The 21,439-nt window shown below is 50.7% G+C and overlaps 11 protein-coding genes across 11 annotated transcripts; 5 read left to right on the forward strand and 6 right to left on the reverse strand.

The window, feature by feature from the left end:
* Window positions 1-311: 311 nt before the first annotated feature.
* VTN00DRAFT_3885 (uncharacterized protein) lies at window positions 312-1,023 on the forward strand (the record flags this gene model as incomplete). The annotated part of the gene is made up of 2 exons (XM_069430251.1): window positions 312-602; window positions 712-1,023. 2 exons carry the CDS (start codon window positions 312-314, stop codon window positions 1,021-1,023), a joined length of 603 nt encoding a protein of 200 aa, XP_069289406.1.
* A 262-nt stretch (window positions 1,024-1,285) lies between these two features.
* On the reverse strand, window positions 1,286-1,543 carry VTN00DRAFT_3886 (uncharacterized protein; the record flags this gene model as incomplete). The annotated part of the gene is made up of 1 exon (XM_069430252.1): window positions 1,286-1,543. One exon carries the CDS (start codon window positions 1,541-1,543, stop codon window positions 1,286-1,288), a length of 258 nt encoding a protein of 85 aa, XP_069289407.1.
* Window positions 1,544-1,582: 39 nt separating this feature from the next.
* VTN00DRAFT_3887 (uncharacterized protein) lies at window positions 1,583-2,042 on the reverse strand (the record flags this gene model as incomplete). Its single annotated transcript, XM_069430253.1, has 2 exons — window positions 1,583-1,933; window positions 2,007-2,042. 2 exons carry the CDS (start codon window positions 2,040-2,042, stop codon window positions 1,583-1,585), a joined length of 387 nt encoding a protein of 128 aa, XP_069289408.1.
* Window positions 2,043-3,949: 1,907 nt separating this feature from the next.
* Window positions 3,950-4,491, forward strand: VTN00DRAFT_3888 (uncharacterized protein; the record flags this gene model as incomplete). The annotated part of the gene is made up of 3 exons (XM_069430254.1): window positions 3,950-4,130; window positions 4,180-4,292; window positions 4,381-4,491. 3 exons carry the CDS (start codon window positions 3,950-3,952, stop codon window positions 4,489-4,491), a joined length of 405 nt encoding a protein of 134 aa, XP_069289409.1.
* An 821-nt stretch (window positions 4,492-5,312) lies between these two features.
* On the reverse strand, window positions 5,313-6,134 carry VTN00DRAFT_3889 (uncharacterized protein; the record flags this gene model as incomplete). Its single annotated transcript, XM_069430255.1, has 1 exon — window positions 5,313-6,134. The coding sequence occupies one exon, from the start codon at window positions 6,132-6,134 to the stop codon at window positions 5,313-5,315; it is 822 nt and encodes a 273-aa protein (XP_069289410.1).
* A 104-nt stretch (window positions 6,135-6,238) lies between these two features.
* On the reverse strand, window positions 6,239-6,535 carry VTN00DRAFT_3890 (uncharacterized protein; the record flags this gene model as incomplete). Its single annotated transcript, XM_069430257.1, has 1 exon — window positions 6,239-6,535. One exon carries the CDS (start codon window positions 6,533-6,535, stop codon window positions 6,239-6,241), a length of 297 nt encoding a protein of 98 aa, XP_069289411.1.
* Window positions 6,536-6,815: 280 nt separating this feature from the next.
* On the forward strand, window positions 6,816-8,340 carry VTN00DRAFT_3891 (uncharacterized protein; the record flags this gene model as incomplete). The annotated part of the gene is made up of 2 exons (XM_069430258.1): window positions 6,816-7,343; window positions 7,414-8,340. 2 exons carry the CDS (start codon window positions 6,816-6,818, stop codon window positions 8,338-8,340), a joined length of 1,455 nt encoding a protein of 484 aa, XP_069289412.1.
* A 788-nt stretch (window positions 8,341-9,128) lies between these two features.
* On the reverse strand, window positions 9,129-11,799 carry VTN00DRAFT_3892 (uncharacterized protein; the record flags this gene model as incomplete). Its single annotated transcript, XM_069430259.1, has 4 exons — window positions 9,129-11,181; window positions 11,238-11,396; window positions 11,483-11,630; window positions 11,700-11,799. 4 exons carry the CDS (start codon window positions 11,797-11,799, stop codon window positions 9,129-9,131), a joined length of 2,460 nt encoding a protein of 819 aa, XP_069289413.1.
* Window positions 11,800-13,693: 1,894 nt separating this feature from the next.
* Window positions 13,694-14,686, forward strand: VTN00DRAFT_3893 (uncharacterized protein; the record flags this gene model as incomplete). The annotated part of the gene is made up of 1 exon (XM_069430260.1): window positions 13,694-14,686. One exon carries the CDS (start codon window positions 13,694-13,696, stop codon window positions 14,684-14,686), a length of 993 nt encoding a protein of 330 aa, XP_069289414.1.
* Window positions 14,687-14,938: 252 nt separating this feature from the next.
* VTN00DRAFT_3894 (uncharacterized protein) lies at window positions 14,939-16,450 on the reverse strand (the record flags this gene model as incomplete). The annotated part of the gene is made up of 1 exon (XM_069430261.1): window positions 14,939-16,450. One exon carries the CDS (start codon window positions 16,448-16,450, stop codon window positions 14,939-14,941), a length of 1,512 nt encoding a protein of 503 aa, XP_069289415.1.
* A 3,187-nt stretch (window positions 16,451-19,637) lies between these two features.
* Window positions 19,638-20,741, forward strand: VTN00DRAFT_3895 (uncharacterized protein; the record flags this gene model as incomplete). The annotated part of the gene is made up of 3 exons (XM_069430262.1): window positions 19,638-19,757; window positions 19,828-20,314; window positions 20,368-20,741. 3 exons carry the CDS (start codon window positions 19,638-19,640, stop codon window positions 20,739-20,741), a joined length of 981 nt encoding a protein of 326 aa, XP_069289416.1.
* Window positions 20,742-21,439: the final 698 nt, after the last annotated feature.

Genomic DNA, 21,439 nt, shown 5'->3' on the forward strand with positions numbered 1-21,439 from the left:
TTGCTTTTCGCCTTCGGTCGCTCCCTCCCTCGTTCTCTCTCTTCTTCCCCGACCTCTTCTCGTCTTTCTTCTGTCCCGCCATCTCGTTTTCAACCCGCACAACCCACGGAAGCACTTCGCTTTTCTCTCAATTCCACTTCGACTTCTCTCTTCCCTTTTCATCTTCTCCGTCCGGTCTTTCTCTTCTTCCTCTCTTCCTAAGTCTACTTCCTCCTACTCTTCTCTCTGCTGTTTTACCACTTGCATTGCGCCGCACCCAGCTCAGCCTGACGGTGCTCATCCGATAACCCTTTTCCAATCACACCATCACCATGTCGACATACTTCTACGCACACCACCAGCAACAGCAGCACCAGCAGCACCATGCTGCGGCTGCTTCCCACATGGCTTCTGCCGCCAACAACCACCATGGCGGCCGCTCCCGAAGAGGCCCCAGGATGGCCTCGCAGAACTCCCAGAGGCAGTTCAGGGGCGTGAAGAGCATGAGAGAGCTGGCCGAGGCCCCGACAGTGACAGCATTCCGCGCGCGCTTTGAAGCGGGGCGCTCGTTCGATCTGGACGATGACCTGGAGTTCTGCCCGAGTCTGCTCACCGAGGACGATGTATGTATTCCTTCCCCGCCCAAACTGCAGTACTGCTTTCTTGCAGGCACTTTCTCGAATAGAAGTAGACACTTTTTTCAGACATGTTGCTGACACGATGCCCCTGCAGCTGCACTCCATCCATTCGTCCGGCTCTGACCGGTCATCTCTCTCGAGTGGTTCTCCTGACTCGTCTCCACTCCAGCACCAGATCCAACCTGCCCAACAAGTCACGCCATCGATCTCCTTGTCTCCTGTTTCGACCAACTCGTACATTCCTTCCGGCATCAATAATCTTAATCAAATGACCTTCCAGCAGCCGACGGCTGTGCGTACGAGGAAAGTCATTCCGATCGTCAATCCCCACACTGGCGTGACCCTGTCGAGCCCACCTACCTCGATCTCGCCTGGCGTGATGCAGAACGGTCAGCGACGGTGGTGAGACCGTTGTCCGTCGAACGCAACGCAAGTGCCAAGCAGCCTCCTTTCCCGGCATGTTATTCCCTTCGCTCGTCGCCTGCGCCTTCTGCATTATCGGGTGTTCCCTAGCCGCCAGTTCTAATGACGAGTTTTTCCTTCGACGCAACCAGCGAATCTGTCACGACAAACCGTCTGTTCCATGAAACGCAAAAAGAAAAACAAATTACGCTTTGTACATAAATATACCTCGATTACGACCTTTACCTTCGCCTACCTAGACCCCGTCACACTTTTTTCCGGTGTGACGTTTTCTCCTTGTGAGCGACGGCGCCTGCGGATTGATTCTTGCATCCTACCTTTTTCCAACATGATACCTGGTTTTTTGATCTTTTGGATAGGGAAAAATCTGGCCGTCTGGCCCGACCGCGATGATGTATAGAGAGCGCGGCGACTTGTTTTGAAACGCATGCTTTGGTCTGGAGTTGACGCTTTGGTGCTGCTGTTGCTTTGTCGGATACATTACACGTCATTTTTTTTGCCATGTTTTTCTCTGCAAAATACTCTTGAATCATTGGGTTGCGTCAAGGGCGGATTGGCTTGTGTGTTTTCCTGGGATCTAGACGGCGGAAACGATATATGTCTGCATTGACTGGGGCTTTTTTATCTTTCTTGTCTGGATTATATCGTGGCCGTATGTTTGGCCTTTTTGCTTCGAATTTTGAATGTTTTGTTATGTCTTTTTTTGGTGACTCGGTTGGGGATGGGTGACATGCAATACTCATTGCTTCCGTGCCACAGGTAAAGTGGCTGGTTGGTTGGGTTGGTTGTGAGAAAATCCATGGATTGGTTGTGGAGTTATTCGCCGTTTCGGTCTCTTGCGAGTCGCGAGCCATATACTGAATATATTCAAAAAACTTCCGTTCTTCATTTTGCTGTGTCGATGATATACCTTTATTGATTCATTTGAATTGTTGACTTGCTTATTTTCAGTCATTCTTGGGGAACCCCAGGAGTTTGATGCAGTGCATTATCTTGCTTCATTTCTGAACCACCTCTCGTTCACAAATGTTTCCTTTGTGTATAGCCTCTTTCTTGTTTTCTCGACAACTTATTAGGATTATCTTTATAGATACAACGAGTGACTGTACACAGTTACAGATTGGCTGGCACAACCCAGGCGATGGTTGATTTCCTGTATGCATAACAGCAGTCTGATTTAAGGTGATTGCAGTGTAACACTCGTGAATCGATATCTCATAGACCTTAATCACGCTACTTTGGTGGGCATGAGGACTGTCTGAGCGCTTTTCTTGCTGTTTCACGCATGTGTCCCTATCATGCCGTGCCTCGATGGCCAGGCATTGGATACTCGCGAAGGCAAGCTGCATGTTTTACTCAAGTTTCAATCGCTCTTTAGCTGATGGACCGGACCAGACTCAGTTGGCAGACTGCATCAGGGACGTTTCACGATCATATCCCAGCCCCAGCTATCGAGGTCTCCTCTTACTGATATCTTCTCTGTTGAGACATTCTACAAGATTTTGCTTGAACCTTTTGACTGTGACGAAAACATGCTATGAAAGGGTCCATTTCTGCCAGAACAGTTGATCTGCCAGAACAGTTGAACAATGCAGTTATCATTCTACTACAAACACACGGAATCATCATGTTGGAGAGACCTAAAAATAGCGATGAAGGGCGGAAACATGCTGACTTGGTTGAGAAGAACCTGGTTTCCAGAGTGTTGAGAACCTGTAGTCATGGAAATGGCCCAATACTGCGGTGATTTTCGACGAAGATACTTTAACCATACCATTTCGAGTATGCGGTTCTCATTCTTGGCTGACGCTATGGTGATAGAGACAGTCGGTGCCCTTATTCACTCCTTGCCGTCTGCGGCGAGTGCGTTACAAATCAGCGAGATATGAGATCACTCGAGACTGATAGAGGCGGTTGCTTGAGGTGCAGAATCTTCAATATGCGGATCGCATACTAAGGTAGTTCTAATATTACATGATCGATCTTCGGCTGGGATCTTCTTAAGGTCGTTCAGATCCATCGTCGAAACTTGAAGAACGACAAGAATTGTTCTCAATCTATCGACTGCCGTATATCTATGATGTCACCTACCACTGGGTCCATGCCTCTCACAGGCCAGCTCTCTCTCCAAGGGAAAATGAACATCAGCTTAAAAGTCACTGAACCTTTCACGGACCTTAACTGGCAGGATGGAATCGATGTTCTAGACAATGCTATTATCCCACAAGAGGACTCCAAAGGTCGATAAGTACCTACTTGATGATATTCTGTAGAATCTAGGTCCAAAGGGCGTGGTTGGAGCCCTTCTATAGACGTGACGTCACCATCAAAACCTGTTTAACCGGTTGCAATGCGTATGCCTTTCTCCACTAATCATCATCGCAATGGAGCTGGATGATGGAGGGGAAGGAGCGCAGGCAGAACCGGTCTCGCCTGGTGGGCGCTCGCTTGAGGCATCGCCCTGTTGCCAGAGGTACTTCTGTCTTATTAACCGGCCTGTTCCTGGCCGTCCTTTCTTTTCGCTTGGGACAATTCGAACTGTTTGACTTCTCCGGGAACGTACACAGGAAGAGAGACGACCTGGAACCTCCTGATCCTTGATTGAGTATCGTAACTGGTGAGTAGGTTCCTGTTCTCAATTTCGTTTCATTTTGAGAGCTCGGTTCGATTGTTGAAGAGACTGCACATGCCTGCAGCTTTTTTTTTTTTCATCCAACGTTCGAACAGAAATGTCCTTACAGACCAACGAATCAATTGAACCTGGCTAACATCTAAAACTCATCTGACAGGCTCAGAACACAAGAAGGGACCTACCAAACCCTAGCGTACTGTACTTCGAACTTGAATCATCCTTCGTTACCTGATACAACAAATCTCCATACTTTTGAAACTGGAACACAACCGTCACCATGTCTTTCCTCATCTCCGCAGCTCGTGAGACCATCGGCGGCCCGCTGGCCCGTCGATCCGCGTACGTCGCTGCTTCGAGCTTCCACAGCTCCGCTGCGAGGCTGACGCTGAAGGAGGGTGATCAGAGTACGTGCTGCCGGCTGCTGCCGCTGTCCTTAGAGCTCAAGAACCTCTGGATGAGTATGTAGCCACGAAGGGGCAATAGACTAACAATACCAACTGCGCATAGACCGCGACGGCTTGCACGAGGAGTACGAAGCCCAGAAGCAGGACCAGCTGCAGAGCTCCAAGGATGGCCGCGCCAAATGGAAGCAGGAGCTCGCGAGTAACAGTGAAGCTTCGGTATGCTTTGTCATTCTTCCTTTTTGACCATTGGGGAGTATCTCAGTCGGAGCTCTGATGCTAACCGGCCATACGTGTCACTCTGTAGGTCAAAGCAGACAGGGGCGAGATCGACACGACGCGAAGCAGCATCGACTCGATGCAACATGCCACGAAGGACTTGCCGAACAGAGAGGATCCTGTGAACAGGGCACATTAATAAAGGAAGTGGGCTGCAGCTGGAATGGGTAAATTGCTTTAGGTAGCGCTGTTTCTCTCATTTGGATTATTTTCTCGCATGAACCTGAACCACAGATTGGACGACATGTATTCTCGATGTGGATATCAAAGTTCCTCTCCGATGTTAACCGTGTATAATAATAACCATTTGCTATCCGCATAGTTCCGGGAAAAATGAAAAGCGGAGAGATTGTGATATGATATGAATGGAAACGCAATTGCAGATAAGGATCGAAAGGAAGGTACACACGTTCTGTGTTCCCACATAGTTCAAGTCCTAAGTTAGGAAGATGGACACAGTAGTGGTGATCATCTACATCAATCACACATCGGTTGGATCACAACATAAACACATACGACCATAATTAGCAAGACACGTGTCGAGACTTCGAGAGTAGTGGATTGCATATCAACCAAGGCAAGGAGAGTGTATCGTTCGTGAACATAGGGGATAAAAAGATACCATGAAATCCTGTTTCGAATAAACGCCCCCACATACAAAGCAAGCAAGCCAAGAGACATCTGTGAGAGACCCCTCCCTTTCGTACCAATAGAAAAAAGAAAAAGAGAAACTGGACGCCGGGTTTCCGCCACGTATGGAACTAGTAAAAACGGGAGAAGCGAGTAAGAACAAGACACGGAACAAGTGACATGGCAAATCCCCATCCCAAGAAAAAAAAACACTGTTGAAAAAAGAAACCTCCCAAAAATCAGTAGTCGGTTATTAAAACGACGAGACGAAATGAGACGAGAACTTGGAATTCCCCACAGAAGGTCTCGTTTCGAAATATTCATTTCGTTTCATTTCAGGATAACGATCAAGATGACCAATATGATGATCAGCCCGATAATCGTCATCATGCTCCAATTCTCGCTCGCGTTCTTCCGGATCCTGTCCAGCCGCCGCTTCGCCCGGTCCAGCCGCGTGTTATGCCGCTCCACGTCCCCGTCCACCTCGTCCAGCAGTGCGATGTGCCCCTCCAGTTCGTCCCCGATCTGGATGGAAAGCTGGTGCTGCCGCCCGATGGACTCGCCCAGACGGTCGAGCTGCTCGTCCTGCTCGCGCAGGATCTGCGCGTGATGATCGTGGATCTGCTGGTTGGTCATGGTGGACGGGTCGAAGGACGGTGGTGAGGGGGAGTCGCGGTAGGGACGGAGGAGGGCCGCGCGATTGGGGTCGTCGTCGCCGTCGATGTCCTCGGGGACGGCATCTGTAAAGCGGACGGATTTGGAGGGCGGATGTTGCGGCATTGGGTGCCTCAGGGGAGGGCTTTTCTTGTTGGCGTTGGCGAAGTCCTGAGCGAGCGCTGGCTCGTTCGGGGTCGTGATGGCATCTTTGGACGATGCTCCCCCGCGATAGAATTGGGACGAGAGCTCCTGGAGCTGCCCGCGCAGGGCTGCGACTTGGTCCCTGAGATCCGATGCTGCGCCGCTGTCATTGGCCTCCAGACTGGCCTGCTTCGATTCCACCGCCTCGATTCCCTCGCGGAGGGACTCCAGAGAGCGGGAGATGTCCGCATCCTGCGAGTTGGGCTCGAGGTTCAGCGAGACGGCCCGTTGCCGTTCCAACAGGGACAGTTTGATGTGATCTGCAAGGAGGAAGAGCTGAGACGGGTTTGCCATCGTGGAGATCGATGGAGCGATGGGAACAACGGTTGTGAAAGTTCTCGTCTTGTCGCAGTGTCTTCAAGAACAAACTTTAGATAGGCAGTAGGTTAGGTATGCAATTATGCGGCGGATGTAACTGCAACTGCGTGATATAACGGCGGTGGATCTGAGGCGTAAGGCTGCAGGCAGAGGAATGCGGCGAAGAGAGCCTGCGGAGATGCCGGGGACGAACGAAGATATGCTGGACGATCTCGCCAGGAGATCGTGGCTGAAACGAGATCTGAGGAGGTTGACGGTTCTATCTTGAGGTCAGGCTGTGGCTGCGGTGTTGGATCCCGATGCCAGCGACGCTTCTCGGCCGTCAGCGGATCGCCCGATCTGCCCGTCCCGCCGCTCCCCTCCTCTCCTCCCCACATCTGCTCTGCGATATCATCTGCACCTCCAGACAGCCACCCTTCTTCTCTGCTCTCCCCTGCAGCTGCTTGCGCTCCAGTCCAGGGGGATGTGCATCCCGATGGGCTTCTCCCTGCAGCTCTTGTTTCATCCTTAGTTCTCGACCACCAATCCTTCCCCCAGTCAGCTAGCTCCCGCCAAAAGCTCCGGGTGGCTGCTTTGTTTGTAACCTTGTCTCGATATCTGTGGAGAGACAGATTTCCTATTTATATCGCCGATCTGCTCTCCTCACCTCCAGTCAGCATGAACCTGCGGGACTTTCTCAAGATGCAGCCGGATCGCGGCCTCGACGAACTCGTGGACCTCCGCGCCCTGGACTACATCTCGAGCTACGATGGACATCTCATGTGCCCCATATGTCACTGTCCTTTTATCAGACCCGTCCGTCTACAGTGCGACCATGTCTTCTGCCAGACATGTCTCAACTCCGCCATCACCGCCTCGGACGTTGCTCCGGAGGACTTCAACTGTCCAACCTGCCGCGCCCCGACGAGAGACATCTTCATGAACGTCCCGCGCCTCCTCATCAACATGTGCGATGATATCCGGGTACGATGCCCTTTCTCCGGAGAGGGATGCAAGGAGATCGTCCCCCGCGGACACGTCCAGTCCCACGTCGACAAGTACTGCGAGTTCAAGCTCGTGGAATGCCCGAGCCTCTCATGCGACAAGAAGACCCGGAAGAAGGATCTGAGCCCCGATCGCAGGTGCATGCATGGTCTCCACCGATGCGATGGGTGCGGGGAGGACGTGATGGAGCAAGATCTTGAAGTATGTATCGATTTCCGTCTCCATTTTGCCACTCTGCAGGGTATCTAACCCGCCTTCCTTTTTCATGCAGGAACATGTCAATGAGCTCTGTCCAAGTCTGAGGACCACCTGTCCTGACTGCCAAGCGTCCATCCTCCGCAATTCCCTGAAAGAACACATCGACTCGTGCCCTGAAGCCATCCATCCCTGTGCGGCATCCAAATATGGCTGTCCTGTGAAACTCAAACGGGCGGACCTGGGCGCCCATGAACAAAACTGTCCATTGATCACAATGGGCCCTTATTTTGAGGCCCAAAACTCGCGATTGGACTCCCTAGACATGACAATCAGACATCTCAAGCAGCGCAATGAGATCCTCGAAGACGGAATCGCCAACATTCGCTCCACACTCCTCGAGGCGTCCCACGCTCTGCCTGCCGCCGAAGCGCGCGACTCTCGGTCATCATCCACGCGCACCAGCACTAGGGCCCGTTCTCGCTCTCGTTCGCGCTCTTCTTCACGGTCATGGCGGACATCTGACAATCACAACCGCACCCAGTCCTCAATTGATCGCTCCTCTAACCTCTCCTCCTCAACCGCAACAACCTACCTCCTCTCCCTCCACGAATCTCTCCGCGAGGAAGTCTCCCAGCTCTCTCTCGCCATAACAGACCTCGACGCCCGCGCCAGTATGGCGATCATGAACGAGAGCCTCCGTATCAAGGAGGATATGGCGCACACTAATGCCGCGCTCAACAGCGTCCGGATGCAGGTCCACTGGCTGATGAACCCTCGTCTGCATCAGGGGCAGCGGACCATCTCCACTACTTCTAGCGTTGGCAGCGCCAGTGCTGCCGCTGCTAGTCATCACCATCATCAGACCAGGGCTGTTCCGGGCTTGGGCTCGTCATCGTCGTCGAGTAGTCCGGGATCGAGCAGTGCAGCAGCAGCAGCGCCGCTGGATGGCCTGCGAACCAGGAGGCTGAGTGATAGTGGAAGAGAGGGAACGAAGTTGTAGTCCTCTTCTTTTTCTTGCACCTTTGGACTCTCTCTCAAAAAAAAATTGTTGTCTTCCTTTGATCCGGCTTACGTGTTATTTATATAGGTATCTAAGTAATCAGGGCGGTGAGGTGTCTGGGTTGATTGGTCGATTGGTCGACTCTTGAATGTACTCCTGGTTGAGGACGGGTCTGAAATTTTTTGTCTGGTGGAATTGGGATAACTTGGCTTAATGATATATACCCTCTAGTTTTATTTCAGTTTACTGCTTTGTCTCTCAAGAAAAAGAAGGGGCCGGGATAACTTCTACCGACCCAGTTATGATGAATTATCCACGAATTCGAGCAAACGAACAAACCCTGCTAAGACAGGGTGCTTTTTTTTTTCTTTTCTTTACCTTCATCATCTTTTGTGGATTGTAATAGCCTGCACTGTAATAATAGACGCTCATTGAATACTGCATGCACATTTTAGAGTATTAACTTCTTGGAAGAGAATAACCCGTTCATCTAATATAATCAGTCATAATGTACTGTACAACATGACATTCCGCCCTTTCTTTTGAAAGCAAAGATAACGACTTATGTACTGTACTATCTCATAAGACATAGACCTTGGAGAAACTTCCCCGTTCACCTAAACCAGTCAAACAGCCAGCCAGCCAAGCTCCACCGTCCACTGGGTATTTGTGTGTGCTAGCTAATGCAAGCCTTTAAGCGTCCATAACAAAGATAGACACAAGAGAGACATAGACCATCCATGCATCATCGGCATTAACCATCAACGTCTTTTTTTTCTTGGGTTAGGTTAATATCCGTATCCACCACCGTAACCTTGTCCCCCGTGCCCCTGGCCGTATCCCCCATATCCCTGTCCAGATCCATACCCAGGCCGCTGGTAGTAATCGTACGTGTGCGCACCCTGGTCCGGGGGCTGGTACTCCGGCCTTCCTTGGTTTTGATAATGATACCCTTCGTAGCCGGCTGGTGGAGGGAAGTTGTATCCGTACTGGCCCTGTTCATGTCCAGGGTACTGCTGCTGCTGCTCCCGTTCGTTCGGGTCGAAGTCTCTGCTACGGCCGGGTTCATGTCCGTCGCCGGGAGCGTCGCGCGAGAGTCCTGGTACTCCGCCGGGGAGGAAGCTCGAGATTTTGCTTTCGAGCTTGCCTAGGTTGCCGAGGTTGGAGAGGCCTGGGATCGGGAGCTTGGAGAGTTGGTCCCAGGGGAGGGAGGAGGAAGAAGAGGATCCACCACCACCGCCGCCGCCTGAGGAAGAGTGATGTTGTTGTTGCTGGTGGTGGTGTTGAGGAGGATGATGATGGCCACCACCGTGACTGTGGCCGTGAGCTCCGCCGTGACCATGACTATGGCTATGGCCACCCATGCTAGCAAAGGCGCTTATGCCTTCGGAGTCCGGACCCGTGTGGTTCTTGCCCGATTTCACGCCTTCAGCGCTCAGAATGTCGTTCAGGCTTGCGCCGCGGTCGGGCAGGGAGTGGACCCAGTTCTCGACGGCCTCGAACATGGTCCGGTGTGCTTCGTTGCGCATATCCCTCAGCGCCGGATGGTGGAACACACGCATGCAGTCATCCAGGACCTGTTCGACGGGGACGTCGATGTGCTGCCAGGCGTAGAGGACGCGGGGTGCGACATACTTGAGGATCGCGGAGGCGACCTGACCCGCGGGCTCGTTGAGAATGTTGGAGAAGTGGTCCTTGGAGAGCATGGAGTGCGTGGGGTCGGTGCAGTGAGGGTCCGTCCAGGGTTCGTACTGGTGTTTTCCGGAGGCGTCGATGACGCTGGAAGATCCGGATTGGAGGGATTTGGAGGCGGCATTGATGATGGGACGGATGAAGGGGGCCAGGAGGGAGAACACGAAGACTGTCAAGGTCTCCGAGATCTTTTCAACGAGGGCCTCCATGCCGGGAATCTTTTCGATGATCGAGTCAATTGTTCGGACCACCTTGTCTCGGAATTGGAGGATAGGGTAGATCTGAGCAATTGTCTTCTTTGGGTCAAAGTCTGGCAGTCCTGGCAAGCCTTGCGGGGATTGACCTGCTCCGCCAGTCGAGACAGGGGCCTCGTCGGCGCGACTCTGTCCGTAGTAGAAGTCATCCGCGCCTCTGCTGCTCTCGTAGTCGTGGCCCCTATGGGCATCTAAGCCCCTAGAAGCTCCCGAGTTGCCGTAACCTGTATGGATGTTGCAATGGCGGTTTTCATAGTCCTGAGCCTCCGAGCGGCGTTTCAGCTCTTCTGCCTCAGCAACCAGCTCCCTTGTTCCAGGAAGTTTTCCGAGCAGACCCGTGAAGGCGCTGAGTGACGAGCCAGAGCTATTGGACTCAGCATCGCCAAGCGCTATGTCCATCTCGTTGACCTCCGACTGCGTGAAATGGTCCGTAGCCTCCCCAAGCACCGAGTGGAAGAAATCCACCATTCCAAACGTCCCCGTGACAAGCGGGAACACATGGCGTCCATGGAGATTTATCTGCGTTGCCGAACCAGTATGAGGGAACACGTTGTGGAATCCCATCTCCCGCAAAGCCAGCTCGCAGTAGTTGGTATGGGCTCCGAAGTCTTCCAGCGTATGGAGCCCTTGGCCAAGGCATCTGAGGGCCTCACTGAGATCTTCCTCCCTGCCCTTGTGGCGTCCTCCACTCGTGTACATTCTTCCGTAGTGAATGCTGCGCGCAAAGCTGTACCTGACGTAGCCGGAGCTGGTGGCCCAGTCTCCCCGCTCGTTGGCGATGTAGTTCTTCATACCCGTGTTTGGATCGATTTCGAGCTCGATTTGGCGAATGGGAGGGCGAAGTCGAGAGTCATATTGCGTGGCATCTAGGTTGTCTGCGTAATCTTTCGGGTTGCTATAGGAAAAAACGTATGTAAGCGGCTTGTCGCTTCAAAGACGATGAGAACATACTCGATGTGCTCCTCAGGACGGTATACTCCCAGCCTCTCTGCAGTAACTTCAAACTCTCCCGTGGCGTATCCAAAGCTCATGAAGGAGAGCACCCAAACCAGGATCCGGATCGTATCTGCCTGAAGACTCTTCAGCGTGCCGACGTCCATTGCCTGTGAACTGAAATAAAAGATCACGAGTGTTAGTTCCAGAATCCATTTTAACCGCTGTGCTTTGAATCGAGGGAGTAGCAGATAAGGACTCACTAATCCCGCAGCCAGTTTCCAAAGTAGACCCGTTTAATCATCATCGAGGTCCACTTGTGACCCTTGATGAAGGCAATCGTCTTGAGCATGTCCTCGATATCGCCATGGCGCCAGTTTTTGCCTTCAATGGTAGAGATAGACGCAATATCTAGACCAAGGTGAGTATATAGCTTCCACTATCCTCGACACCGTTACGAGCTGGAGAGGATGTACGTACTGCCAGCTCCAAAGGCGTGGACCTGCGCCGGGAGCATCAGCAGCAGGAGCCCCAAAACAAGCAGTACAGGCGTTACGCCTATACCCACGCGAAATCCCATTGCTGCCACTGGTTCGACTTGCTTTGCAGTTGGTCTTTCTCTTCTGATTCGCCAAAGTGTTCAAAAATCAACGAGTCGGTCTCCAAGGGCCGGACGGCGCTGGATATATCTATCTAGTTCCGACCCCCGCTAGATCGCGCCAGGATCGCCAGGATTTGCACTAGATGCCCGATGTGGCGTCGGTTCGGGAGTTATCCGAGTAACAGATTTCGAAGAGAAAGACGAACACAACTCACGGTGGCGGGCGGTAGAGCAATAACAAAGTGGACAGAGCAGGAGAGGTTGATAAATAGATCCCACGGGAGCGTCCGGACCGCGAACCGAGGACAGATGCAGGTCGCTTCCAGGTTTGAAAGCTCAGCTGAGCTCAGAAAAGGATGCTAACCTGTTAGCCGCAGCGCCAATCACAGACGCCAGTTCAGCGCTGGAATCCATCAAAGAAGACGCCAAGATCTCGCAAGTGTTGACTTTTGTGGCCTTACGCGTCAGCCCTGTGAATGCCGTTGCTTTTTCCTGCCGCTGCAAGTGTCCACGGTTCTGGGTATGGAATGTCGAGTGTTGGTGTTCTAGATGCGCTGTGGCGCAGGCAGTCGTGTGTCTGCTGCCGAAAGCCTGGGTATCAATTCATCTGGAACATATCTACCATGGAGGGCTACTGCTATGGAGCGATAATGATTCAGCCAACTGGACACACGACATCAGCATTCTTACAGTGGAGTATTCTGCCGTCCCAGGCAAATTTGGATGCACACATGAATCACAGCAGATATCGAGGCCAGGCACGGAAGACATAGCCCCTTGCTATTGCTTGTGTCATAGTAGAACGGTACATAATATGCAGTTCACCGAGTTGGCCAGAGGGCCGACATGGACGAGCTGGTTGGTGATTTCCAGACTGTTTTCACAGGGCATAGATCGCTTACAAGTCAAAATAACCGCCTGCTCCCATAAGCACTTACAGTATTCTAATTCCCTCCCGTCACACAATGCAGCCCTCGGTTGGATGTTATTCACTGTTCAGTTCGACGTCAGTTCCTTCAGCCTGGAACGCCGCCTGACCCCCCCCCGCGGCTCGGGTAGAAGCGGCCAAGGCCCAGGGTTCTTTGTTGAGTCTCCGGCGGTTGGAGTCTGTAGTACGACATGCATATTTCTAATTAGACTCCTACTCATTTCTAATTAGACTCCTATTCATTAGTAGTATCTTTGCAATACAAATATCTAGCAAAGAATGGTGGACAAGGCGACTGTATCTAAGCGCCGCCATAGATATGCGTACGATCTTGGCATCACGCTTTATCAACGGACAGAGCAAGATATTATAGTATTTTTCTAATCGCTCAGATCTCGGATACAACTACTACATGCAACCAGATAATACTACGCTGTGGCGTCCAGACTCTGGAGGCTCATACAATAGGCACGGAGTAATTAGACGGCTTGCAGGTGGAGCACTGGCAAACCCCGCCGTCCAAACATAGCAGCAGCGGGGTGGTCCGAGGCATAACATAATGGATATCTACTCGATCTAAGATGCAGTTAATGACACTTTCTTGATCCCGAGATCTTGTTGTTCTGTTTATATCAAATCCAATCTATGTTCCTTTTTAGCCGCTAACTACCTATACTACTGCGTACTTGTGAGCTTCATATCCATATCAGCTGCAGGATCCCACAGGTACGTCAAAGGAACCCCAAAGCGGTAATCGAGTCCTGTAGATCACACGGTTCGCGATCGTCTTTCTCCGACCTTTAGCTTTGGATCAATCCATCCAAACTTTGATATTAATTGGCACTAACAACTTCCCCAGCTGACTCTCCTCTTACAATTCCTGACAAACAATAGACCATACTACTCCTGACGAGAAACGACCACAACCCGATACGACAAATCATAATGGCAACGACTACGACAGCGACGACCACAACCACAACCCCCCTCCTCGACGCCCTCCAACGCGACGGCTTCGTTTGCGTCCCCTCCCTCCTCTCCCCCTCCGAGATCTCCACCCTTCGCGAAGCAGCCGCAAGAGCCACGACAGCGACGCGAGCAGGCCAATGGCCATACTTCCGCTCCGTGCCCAAGCAGTTCCCGCCGTGGCCCAAGACCCCGCCGGCGGCCTCGGAGGGCGGCATCTGGGGCGTCCAGCACCTCCTGCACCCGGATATGCCTGGGAGGGAGGAGTTTGCGAAGTTCTATTTCTCGGAGAAGGTGCTGGACGTGGTGCGGGAGTTGTTGGGTCTGTCAAGGGAAGATTCATCGGGGAATGATAATGATGATGAGGAGGAGGAGGAGCCCCTCGTGATGGAACTCTTCAACCTCCTCGTCGCGCCCGAAACCAAGGACTTCGAACTTCGCTGGCATCGTGACGATATCCCCGAGACAGTGTCCCCCGAGGAGGAGCTGAAGCAGCTTCACGCCAAGTCCCCCAATGGGAAGCAGTCTCATGCGCAGTATAACCTCGCTTTGTGTCCCGATGCGTCGCTCGTCGTTGTGCCGGGCTCGCACCGTCGCGCAAGGACGGAGATCGAGCGCAATGCGGCGCCGTATGAGCCTACGCTGCCGGGGCAGTTGGTTGTCGAGTTGCAGCCGGGTGATGCTGTGTTTTACGATAGTAACATCCTCCATCGGGGTATCTACAAGGCGAAGCCGGAGGGTGGGGAGGAGACCAGGTTGACGCTTCACGGGAGTGTCGGGTTGAAGGGTTCTGGTTCTGGGAGCGAGGGGGACAAGAAGGTCAGGGCGACGGCCGTCTTGCAGCATGGTGTTGGGGCATGGGTTGGTCGAGAGGATGCCAAGTTTGGAATTGGTCAGAGGGCAGAGAATATGAGAAATAATCTTGTTGCGATGGGGACTGGTGATGATGTTGGGTATTCGCTGCAGGGATAGGTGGGATGCAGAATGTGTGGATTTGGTTCTTGATATAGGTTTTGTACGCCTTGTATTCATCATGATTGAGTCGCTTTTATACGCCGTTATGATAGTATTTTCATGAAGCAGATGGCAATCAAATCGATTTTTAACCGACGATGGTAAGTAATACGAAGCTTCTGCAGTGCAATTGTTATTGTTAACTGTACCACTCTTTCTCCTTGAGTATCAAAAAGGATATCGAGAAAAGCCAGTTCTTACGGTATCTGCTCAGTCCAAGGGGACTCCGCTCGGCAGACCAAACACCTGGCTATCCTTCTCAAAGCCACAAGCTCTCATGATGCTTATTCCAGGAGTCCCCTCCGTTAAACAGGCTCCAGTGTGGATATTCTTCAGATTCCCAGAGACGGCATAAGACCACTTCTGCTGTGAACTGTGGTTGCACGGGGCTAGAGATACAGAATCTCCCTCTGCCGTTAAACATCGCGACTTGGCAGATAACGGACTGATCGTGCCGGAAGACGTGACCGTCCACACCTGCGAATCATCACCGTTACAGGTCTCAATGCTGACTGTGCCATGAGATGTGCCGGTGAGACAGTTCTTAGAAGCTGTGTTGAAGAGCATACCAGTTGGAATGACGGATGAGCAGTGCCACGGGAGAGAGATCCTATAAACGACTGTAGCATGGGAGGGCAGGTCCTTGATATCAATCTTGCCCTTGATCCTCGATGAAGAGCCATCCCAAAGATCCTTGACTCCGTACGAGCACTTGGGGCTCAGACCCAGACGCTCCACATCGATACTTGTGCTGCTTGCGGTGTTTCCACGGTTCAGCACAGTCAATAATCGATCCCCGTTCGCAAGGCTCCTAGAAAGCACATCGAACGTGCCGTCTCGACTCACCAAAGTCGCCTGTTGAACGAGTGGATCCTGGTTTACCGCGATTAGATCTCTGTTAGTCAGGAAGGAGATCTCCTCACGCGACAGGCTGTGGATATACGAGCTGATGATCAGAGGTGCAGAGAATGACGCCCAGAGCGCGAAGTGGGAGCGTTTCTCGTCCATAGACAGGTCTGGATGGTCAGGGATCAGGAAATCCGGATCGTTGAAATAGCCCGGTCGTTGATAGCGAGCAAGCAGCGTATTGAAGTCGTAGTTCACCATGATACTGTCCCATGAGCTTCCTTCTCCCCCGTAGATCAGGACATCAGTCGAGTGCCGTGCCAACTCTCCAAAGATAGGCACCCAACCCATCACGGTGTACCAATCCGTTGAATTCGTCGTGCTGGTAAAGTATGCTGGTGCCGACTCGGAAAAAATGAGTGGCTTGGACATCTTGCTCAGGATGTCGTGCCAGAGTCCGTAGCGGAGCTTATATTCTTCCTCCAATGTCCTTCCATCTGGAGGATAGACATGACATCCGTCCAGCTTGAGGTAATCGACCCCCCAGGACGTAAACGTTTCTGCGTCCTGCTTCTCATATCCGTAAGAACCAGGGTATTCACCACATGTCATGTTCCCCGAGTCCTCATAGAGCCCAAACTTGAACCCCTTGCTCTTGAGATATCTACCCAGCCAGGGAAGACCATGCGGGAATAGTGTCTCATTCCACTGGAGTGAGCCGTCCTCAGTTCGTTGATAGGTCATCCAGCAATCGTCGAGATTAATGCGGTTATAGCCCGCGTCTCGCAGACCATTAGAGACCATTGCATCAGCTGTCTCTGTAAAGAGCGTCTCGTTAAGGTTGCACATCACTCTGTTCCAGTTGTTGAAGCCCATTGGAGGCGTTGGGAGGAGGGTCGGATTCTCGACTGAAGCATGGACTTGAATTAGATATGCTGTTACTATGGCGGTAGTAATAATCATTTTCCTTGATGGTACCATTATGGCTGAGCCTATAATTCTATGCAAGATTTCCAAATATGGAACATATGAAGAGATTCCTATTCCGAGAAAGCAGTCACCAACTTGCAAAGGCTCTCTGGAGAGTCAAACACTTAAACCCCATAAACAGATTCTAAAAAGTTTCACCGCAGCTTGCAGGGATAATCTCCACATCAAAGAATAATGTCACCAATGAACGTTATCGAGGGCGCTTATCTATGCGGGGTACCATGCATCCATGCACCTGGCCTCCGCACAGGGTTCCATGCGTAGAGAGTCCGATGGTCGAGTAGGGAAAAGGAAATTGTGTTTTTGCATAATTGGATGGGATCCATTTTATGCACGTATTGTAGGTACTGATTTATATAGCAGATGTCGTTATTGCAAGTGATGTTGTGGATGACATCCAATGACTGATGCCATCGATAGCTGCGCAAGAAGAGCCAGCATTCCTGATTTCGAGGCATATCTTCATTGCCATGGGAAGGTCAGCGCAGCTAACACCGGACAATAGGGTCTGGGGACAAAGCTGTACGGAAAATTCCACCGCGGAACCTCTGCCTCATTCAGGCAGGTGCATATCTAGGTTGGAAAGACATGTTTCTTCAGGTGAACCTCCGAAGTGCAAGATACCAATAGCAAAGGAGCAAATTGCGGTGATTAATGTATGGGAAAAAGGATGAATAGAGATTGCTACAAAATAAATTCAATTAGTCCTCTTGTCTCCATAAAGAGTAGATCTCTCCTGGCTTCGGCAGTAGCCTACTCAAGAAAAGCGCACCGTCCCTTTGCGTTCCAGTGACATTGTCAAAACTCTTAAAGATCCTATATACGTTAACCTGACTATGTGTGAGAATGTATTCGTGTCCAAGAATAAAGTATTGTTTAAGTTCATGTTTCGTCGCCAATGTTTTAGATCGAGTCCCTTGGGGGACACTTTTGGATTATGGACTATAAAATCAGGATATTTGCATTATTAGTAAACAATATTTACCCAGATATTTGTATCTGAAAATGATATGGAGATGTATAAAAAAAGAACCAAATTTACATAAATAACCAACTGCTGTCGCTTTGGTTTCTGCAAAGAACGGAAATCAGCCTTGGCCATTTCAGCACCTACTGCTAGGAATAATTACCTAGTAAGAACCTCTTATATTGCGTTGATATATGCAGATTCGCATATACAGTCCGTTTGTAAATATTTATCTGTTATTGGTTCGGGACCCATTCCTCTTTGGCTCTAACTCGAGGCTCTGAGGCTTCGAGGTTGACGACGTATCTCTTGATATGTTCGAAGTCAGAAGAGCCTAATGGGTTGGCAGTAAGACAAATACGACCATATGGTGTAGAAGTATCCGTAACACAAGCCTGTCAAAATTGCTGTTCTTTGAGTTGGTATCTGATGTTAATCTTCTGTCAATAACCGGAACACTGGCCGTTCAGGAGGAAGATCGTAGTTTGAACGTGCCATATTCGGTACAGGAGAACAAAGTTTAAAGCGTGTACTGTGTATATCAACTCCAATCGGAAAAAGAAAATTAATCAGCAGACCAAAATAAATTACAGCATCCTAACTAGGCTAGAAATAAAACTGGTAGTGACAGGAGATCGGAATAGCAATGTCGACCAGTCCGGATTGCATTTCCGATTGCACACTGCACAGGCACATGGGGAACCGTATGGTGACTGGGTCCTCCAATCTTTCCTCCACAACACCATCAAAAAATAATTTTGACAGCTAAGGCAGCATGCTCGATGCACTGCCTCGCTCGACTAGGAGCCGCGAATCCGTCATATGCTATGAAAGGACGCCCGGACCATCATTTAAGACTGCAGAAGCGAGACAAGAAGCTTTTTTGAAGCAATTAAAAAGCGTCGTGCAAATCACCTTCTCAGGTCACAGTAGACCGATAGCCTGCCGTTAGTTACCATGGCCACACAGCTTGGCTGTCGATCGGTGGAAACCCGTAGAATGAAGCGAGACACCGTTTCTCCAGATCTGGAATGAGCTCCCACGACAAAACCTTCCCGTTCCGACAAAGACATAGGGTTGATTATTTCCCAGTCTCATCATTGCAGCATCCTAGCCCGAGACTTTTTTCCTGCCCATTCTAGGCTCACTGGCTGGATCTTTGGATAGCTCGCAGCGAGGAGGCAATGTTCTGGGGCCAGTTGTCCTGTACAAGACCTCGTTTCCTGTATATAGTTCCTCTACTGCTGGGAATTTGAATCTCTGCAGTCTCGCGGAACCAATTCGTTGAACATGTGCGGTGTTTGGCCATCTTGACAGGGCTGTGCGTAAAGCATAAAATCTCCGCGGCTATTCCCCATCGTCAATGACACCTAACGCACAGGGCTGATCAATTTGGCCTGCGGGATAAATAGCTAGGTATCCGGTATCGAGAACTGGACAGTAGTTGGTTCGTCATATTCGACAAGAGGCCACAAGGAAGCATCGCGTTCTAGGCGAACGTTGGAACCGTCCGAGGCGGTGGAGTACGGGCCACGGCACGGTTGGAGACAGCCCCGAAGCCATAGTAACGATGGTTGATATCCCCATCCTGAGCTGCGCGGCTACTCGCTTATTATTCGTCCTCAGCCCCATCGGCTGCAACTAGGATGTCACAATCTGATCAGTCGTCTCCGATGGCGCCTGCTGTCTGCTGGGCTGAAGTCGTTGGACCCAGAAAGTCCCTCCTGACCGTTACTGCACGTTGCCACGCTTGTACTGAGCCGTCCATCGTGGCATCGAATGCCGTTGGATCGTGCCAGACGAGGGGTCAGGGGAGCTGAAGCTACTCGACTAGGGGGTTACTGCGTACTTCGCGTCTGTTGTCGCTGCAGTAGGCCAGTCAGGATGGAGCTCCGGCTTAATCATGATGAGACGAAAAAACAAACTCCTTTGACGATCAGTAATCTGAAGTGTACATTGAACCTGAGAGTGGACCGAAGCAAGAAAGACTGACAATCCACGATTCATTCTCCTCGCCAAGTCTTCGCGGTGATTATCAGGGACCTTCTTGGAAGTGTGTCGTCTCTTCAACTAGCCCAATTAGCCCCAACACGCGACCGTTGGAATATGGACCAACGGCCGTCCGAAATCTCCAGCAGCCTCACGAAAACGTCAAAGGAAAAAGCACCAAAGACCAAAAACAGACCTCAGCAATCGTGTAACCAGTGTAGGGAACGAAAAGTGAAAGTGGGTGTGCTCCTGATGCTTATAAACCATAATGACCTGTTGGCAGCAGGGAGGCTAACTCTCACCTCAGTGTGACCGAACAAAGCCGTGCCGAGCATGCTGCGTTCGTGGTCTGGAGTCGGAGTGTGAATATGCGACCAACAACGAAGACCGTTTCCAAATAAGCCAAGCAGACGTCATTGAAAAGCTTAGGAAAGAAGTCTCGAGGCTGAAAAGAGACCTTGCAGATGTAGAGCAGTCCGACCAGCGGCAACTGGTTGCGCCTGGCGAGACCGATGCTGATGTCCCCCAGCGCAAGGCTCAGAAGAGAACTGCTGATGGCTCTCCTTCCGGGTCATGGGCAATGTTTCCTGACAAGGGAACTACTACATCGAGCATGGTCGTATCAGAAACTCCCAATGATGCGGTCGCCAAGACAGATCAGCTAATGTGGAGTGGTGCTGCTGCTCTCGGGACTATTGCTGCGCCGGCCACAAGCAGTATGATACCACTTCCTGACAGCGCTTATGACGGTAGATGGTTAAACGGAGGGCCTGTGGCTGGTCCCAGCTCCTATGGTCCGTTATTTCCCGATCCTCTCGTTTGATGATTTGCTATTGACGTCTGATAGATCCTACAAGCGCTATGCCATTTTTCGACAGCATTCCAAACCAACCTTTTATGTCCACAGAACAGGGAAATTTCTTGACAGACCAATCAAGACATTTCACAACCGAGGACTGGGTTAGCTGTCCGCCTGCAGGGTATCATGGAGATTCGTGGAAAGGGAAACATGAGCTCCTGCAGAGTATCTTAAACACAATTTATACTTGCGACGATGATCGAATAGGTCACATTATTGACATCGTCCGGAATAGTATGACGCCTGAGGATGCTGTTGCCACTATCTATCAAGAAACTATGCCGATGGATCCAGTATTTTCCATTTCAGGATTCTCCGAGCCCACGACCACGACTTTCCCCGAGTTTTCCGACCTTATCTAAAATACCATTATTGCCAAAGCCCTGGCTATGTATTCAACGTTAGCGGAGGCAGTACACATGTACTTCAGTATCTGAAGTGACATCTATATTCTCTTCAGAAGCTGTCATGAATGAAACACCATTATTGAGGTGGGCTATCTAACTTGGTAATGACATGTCCATTGCTCTTGCATTAGGCTCTCTTTGTCTTTCTTCCTGGACTGACCGTAGTGTTACTGCAGATGTGGACGCACATTACAAAGGGATGAATGATATCCAAGGATTGCACAAGGCAGTGCCATAATCCTGTACAATGTTTATATTGAAATTTCTGTCCGCAGCAATATATAGATACAGATATCAACTTTCCAGAACCTTTCACACCATGTATAGAAATAGGTACTATACCTACTCATAGGAAATGGATTTAGAATGATAACATAGAGAACTTTCAACCATGGAGCACCTTACAATTTCCTCACTTGTACCGTTTTGGATGCAGAAGGTTTCTGAGCTTGTATCATGAACTCTGTGGGATGTTGGATATTTCGACCCAGACAGGGGAGGAAAGATAGAGATGGATTGCTACTGCTAAAAGGAGACCTGCCAAAAAGATACCTTAGCTGCGCGAATTTGCTATGAAGGTCATGTGAGGATCACACCTACAGTATGGTTATATTCCTGTTAATGATGGACATGAACTGTATATGACATAAATT

This window comes from Thermoascus crustaceus (assembly GCF_041956765.1).
Source record: "Thermoascus crustaceus strain CBS 181.67 unplaced genomic scaffold VTN00scaffold_2, whole genome shotgun sequence".
In the NCBI taxonomy this organism is placed as follows: Eukaryota; Fungi; Ascomycota; class Eurotiomycetes; order Eurotiales; family Thermoascaceae; genus Thermoascus; species Thermoascus crustaceus.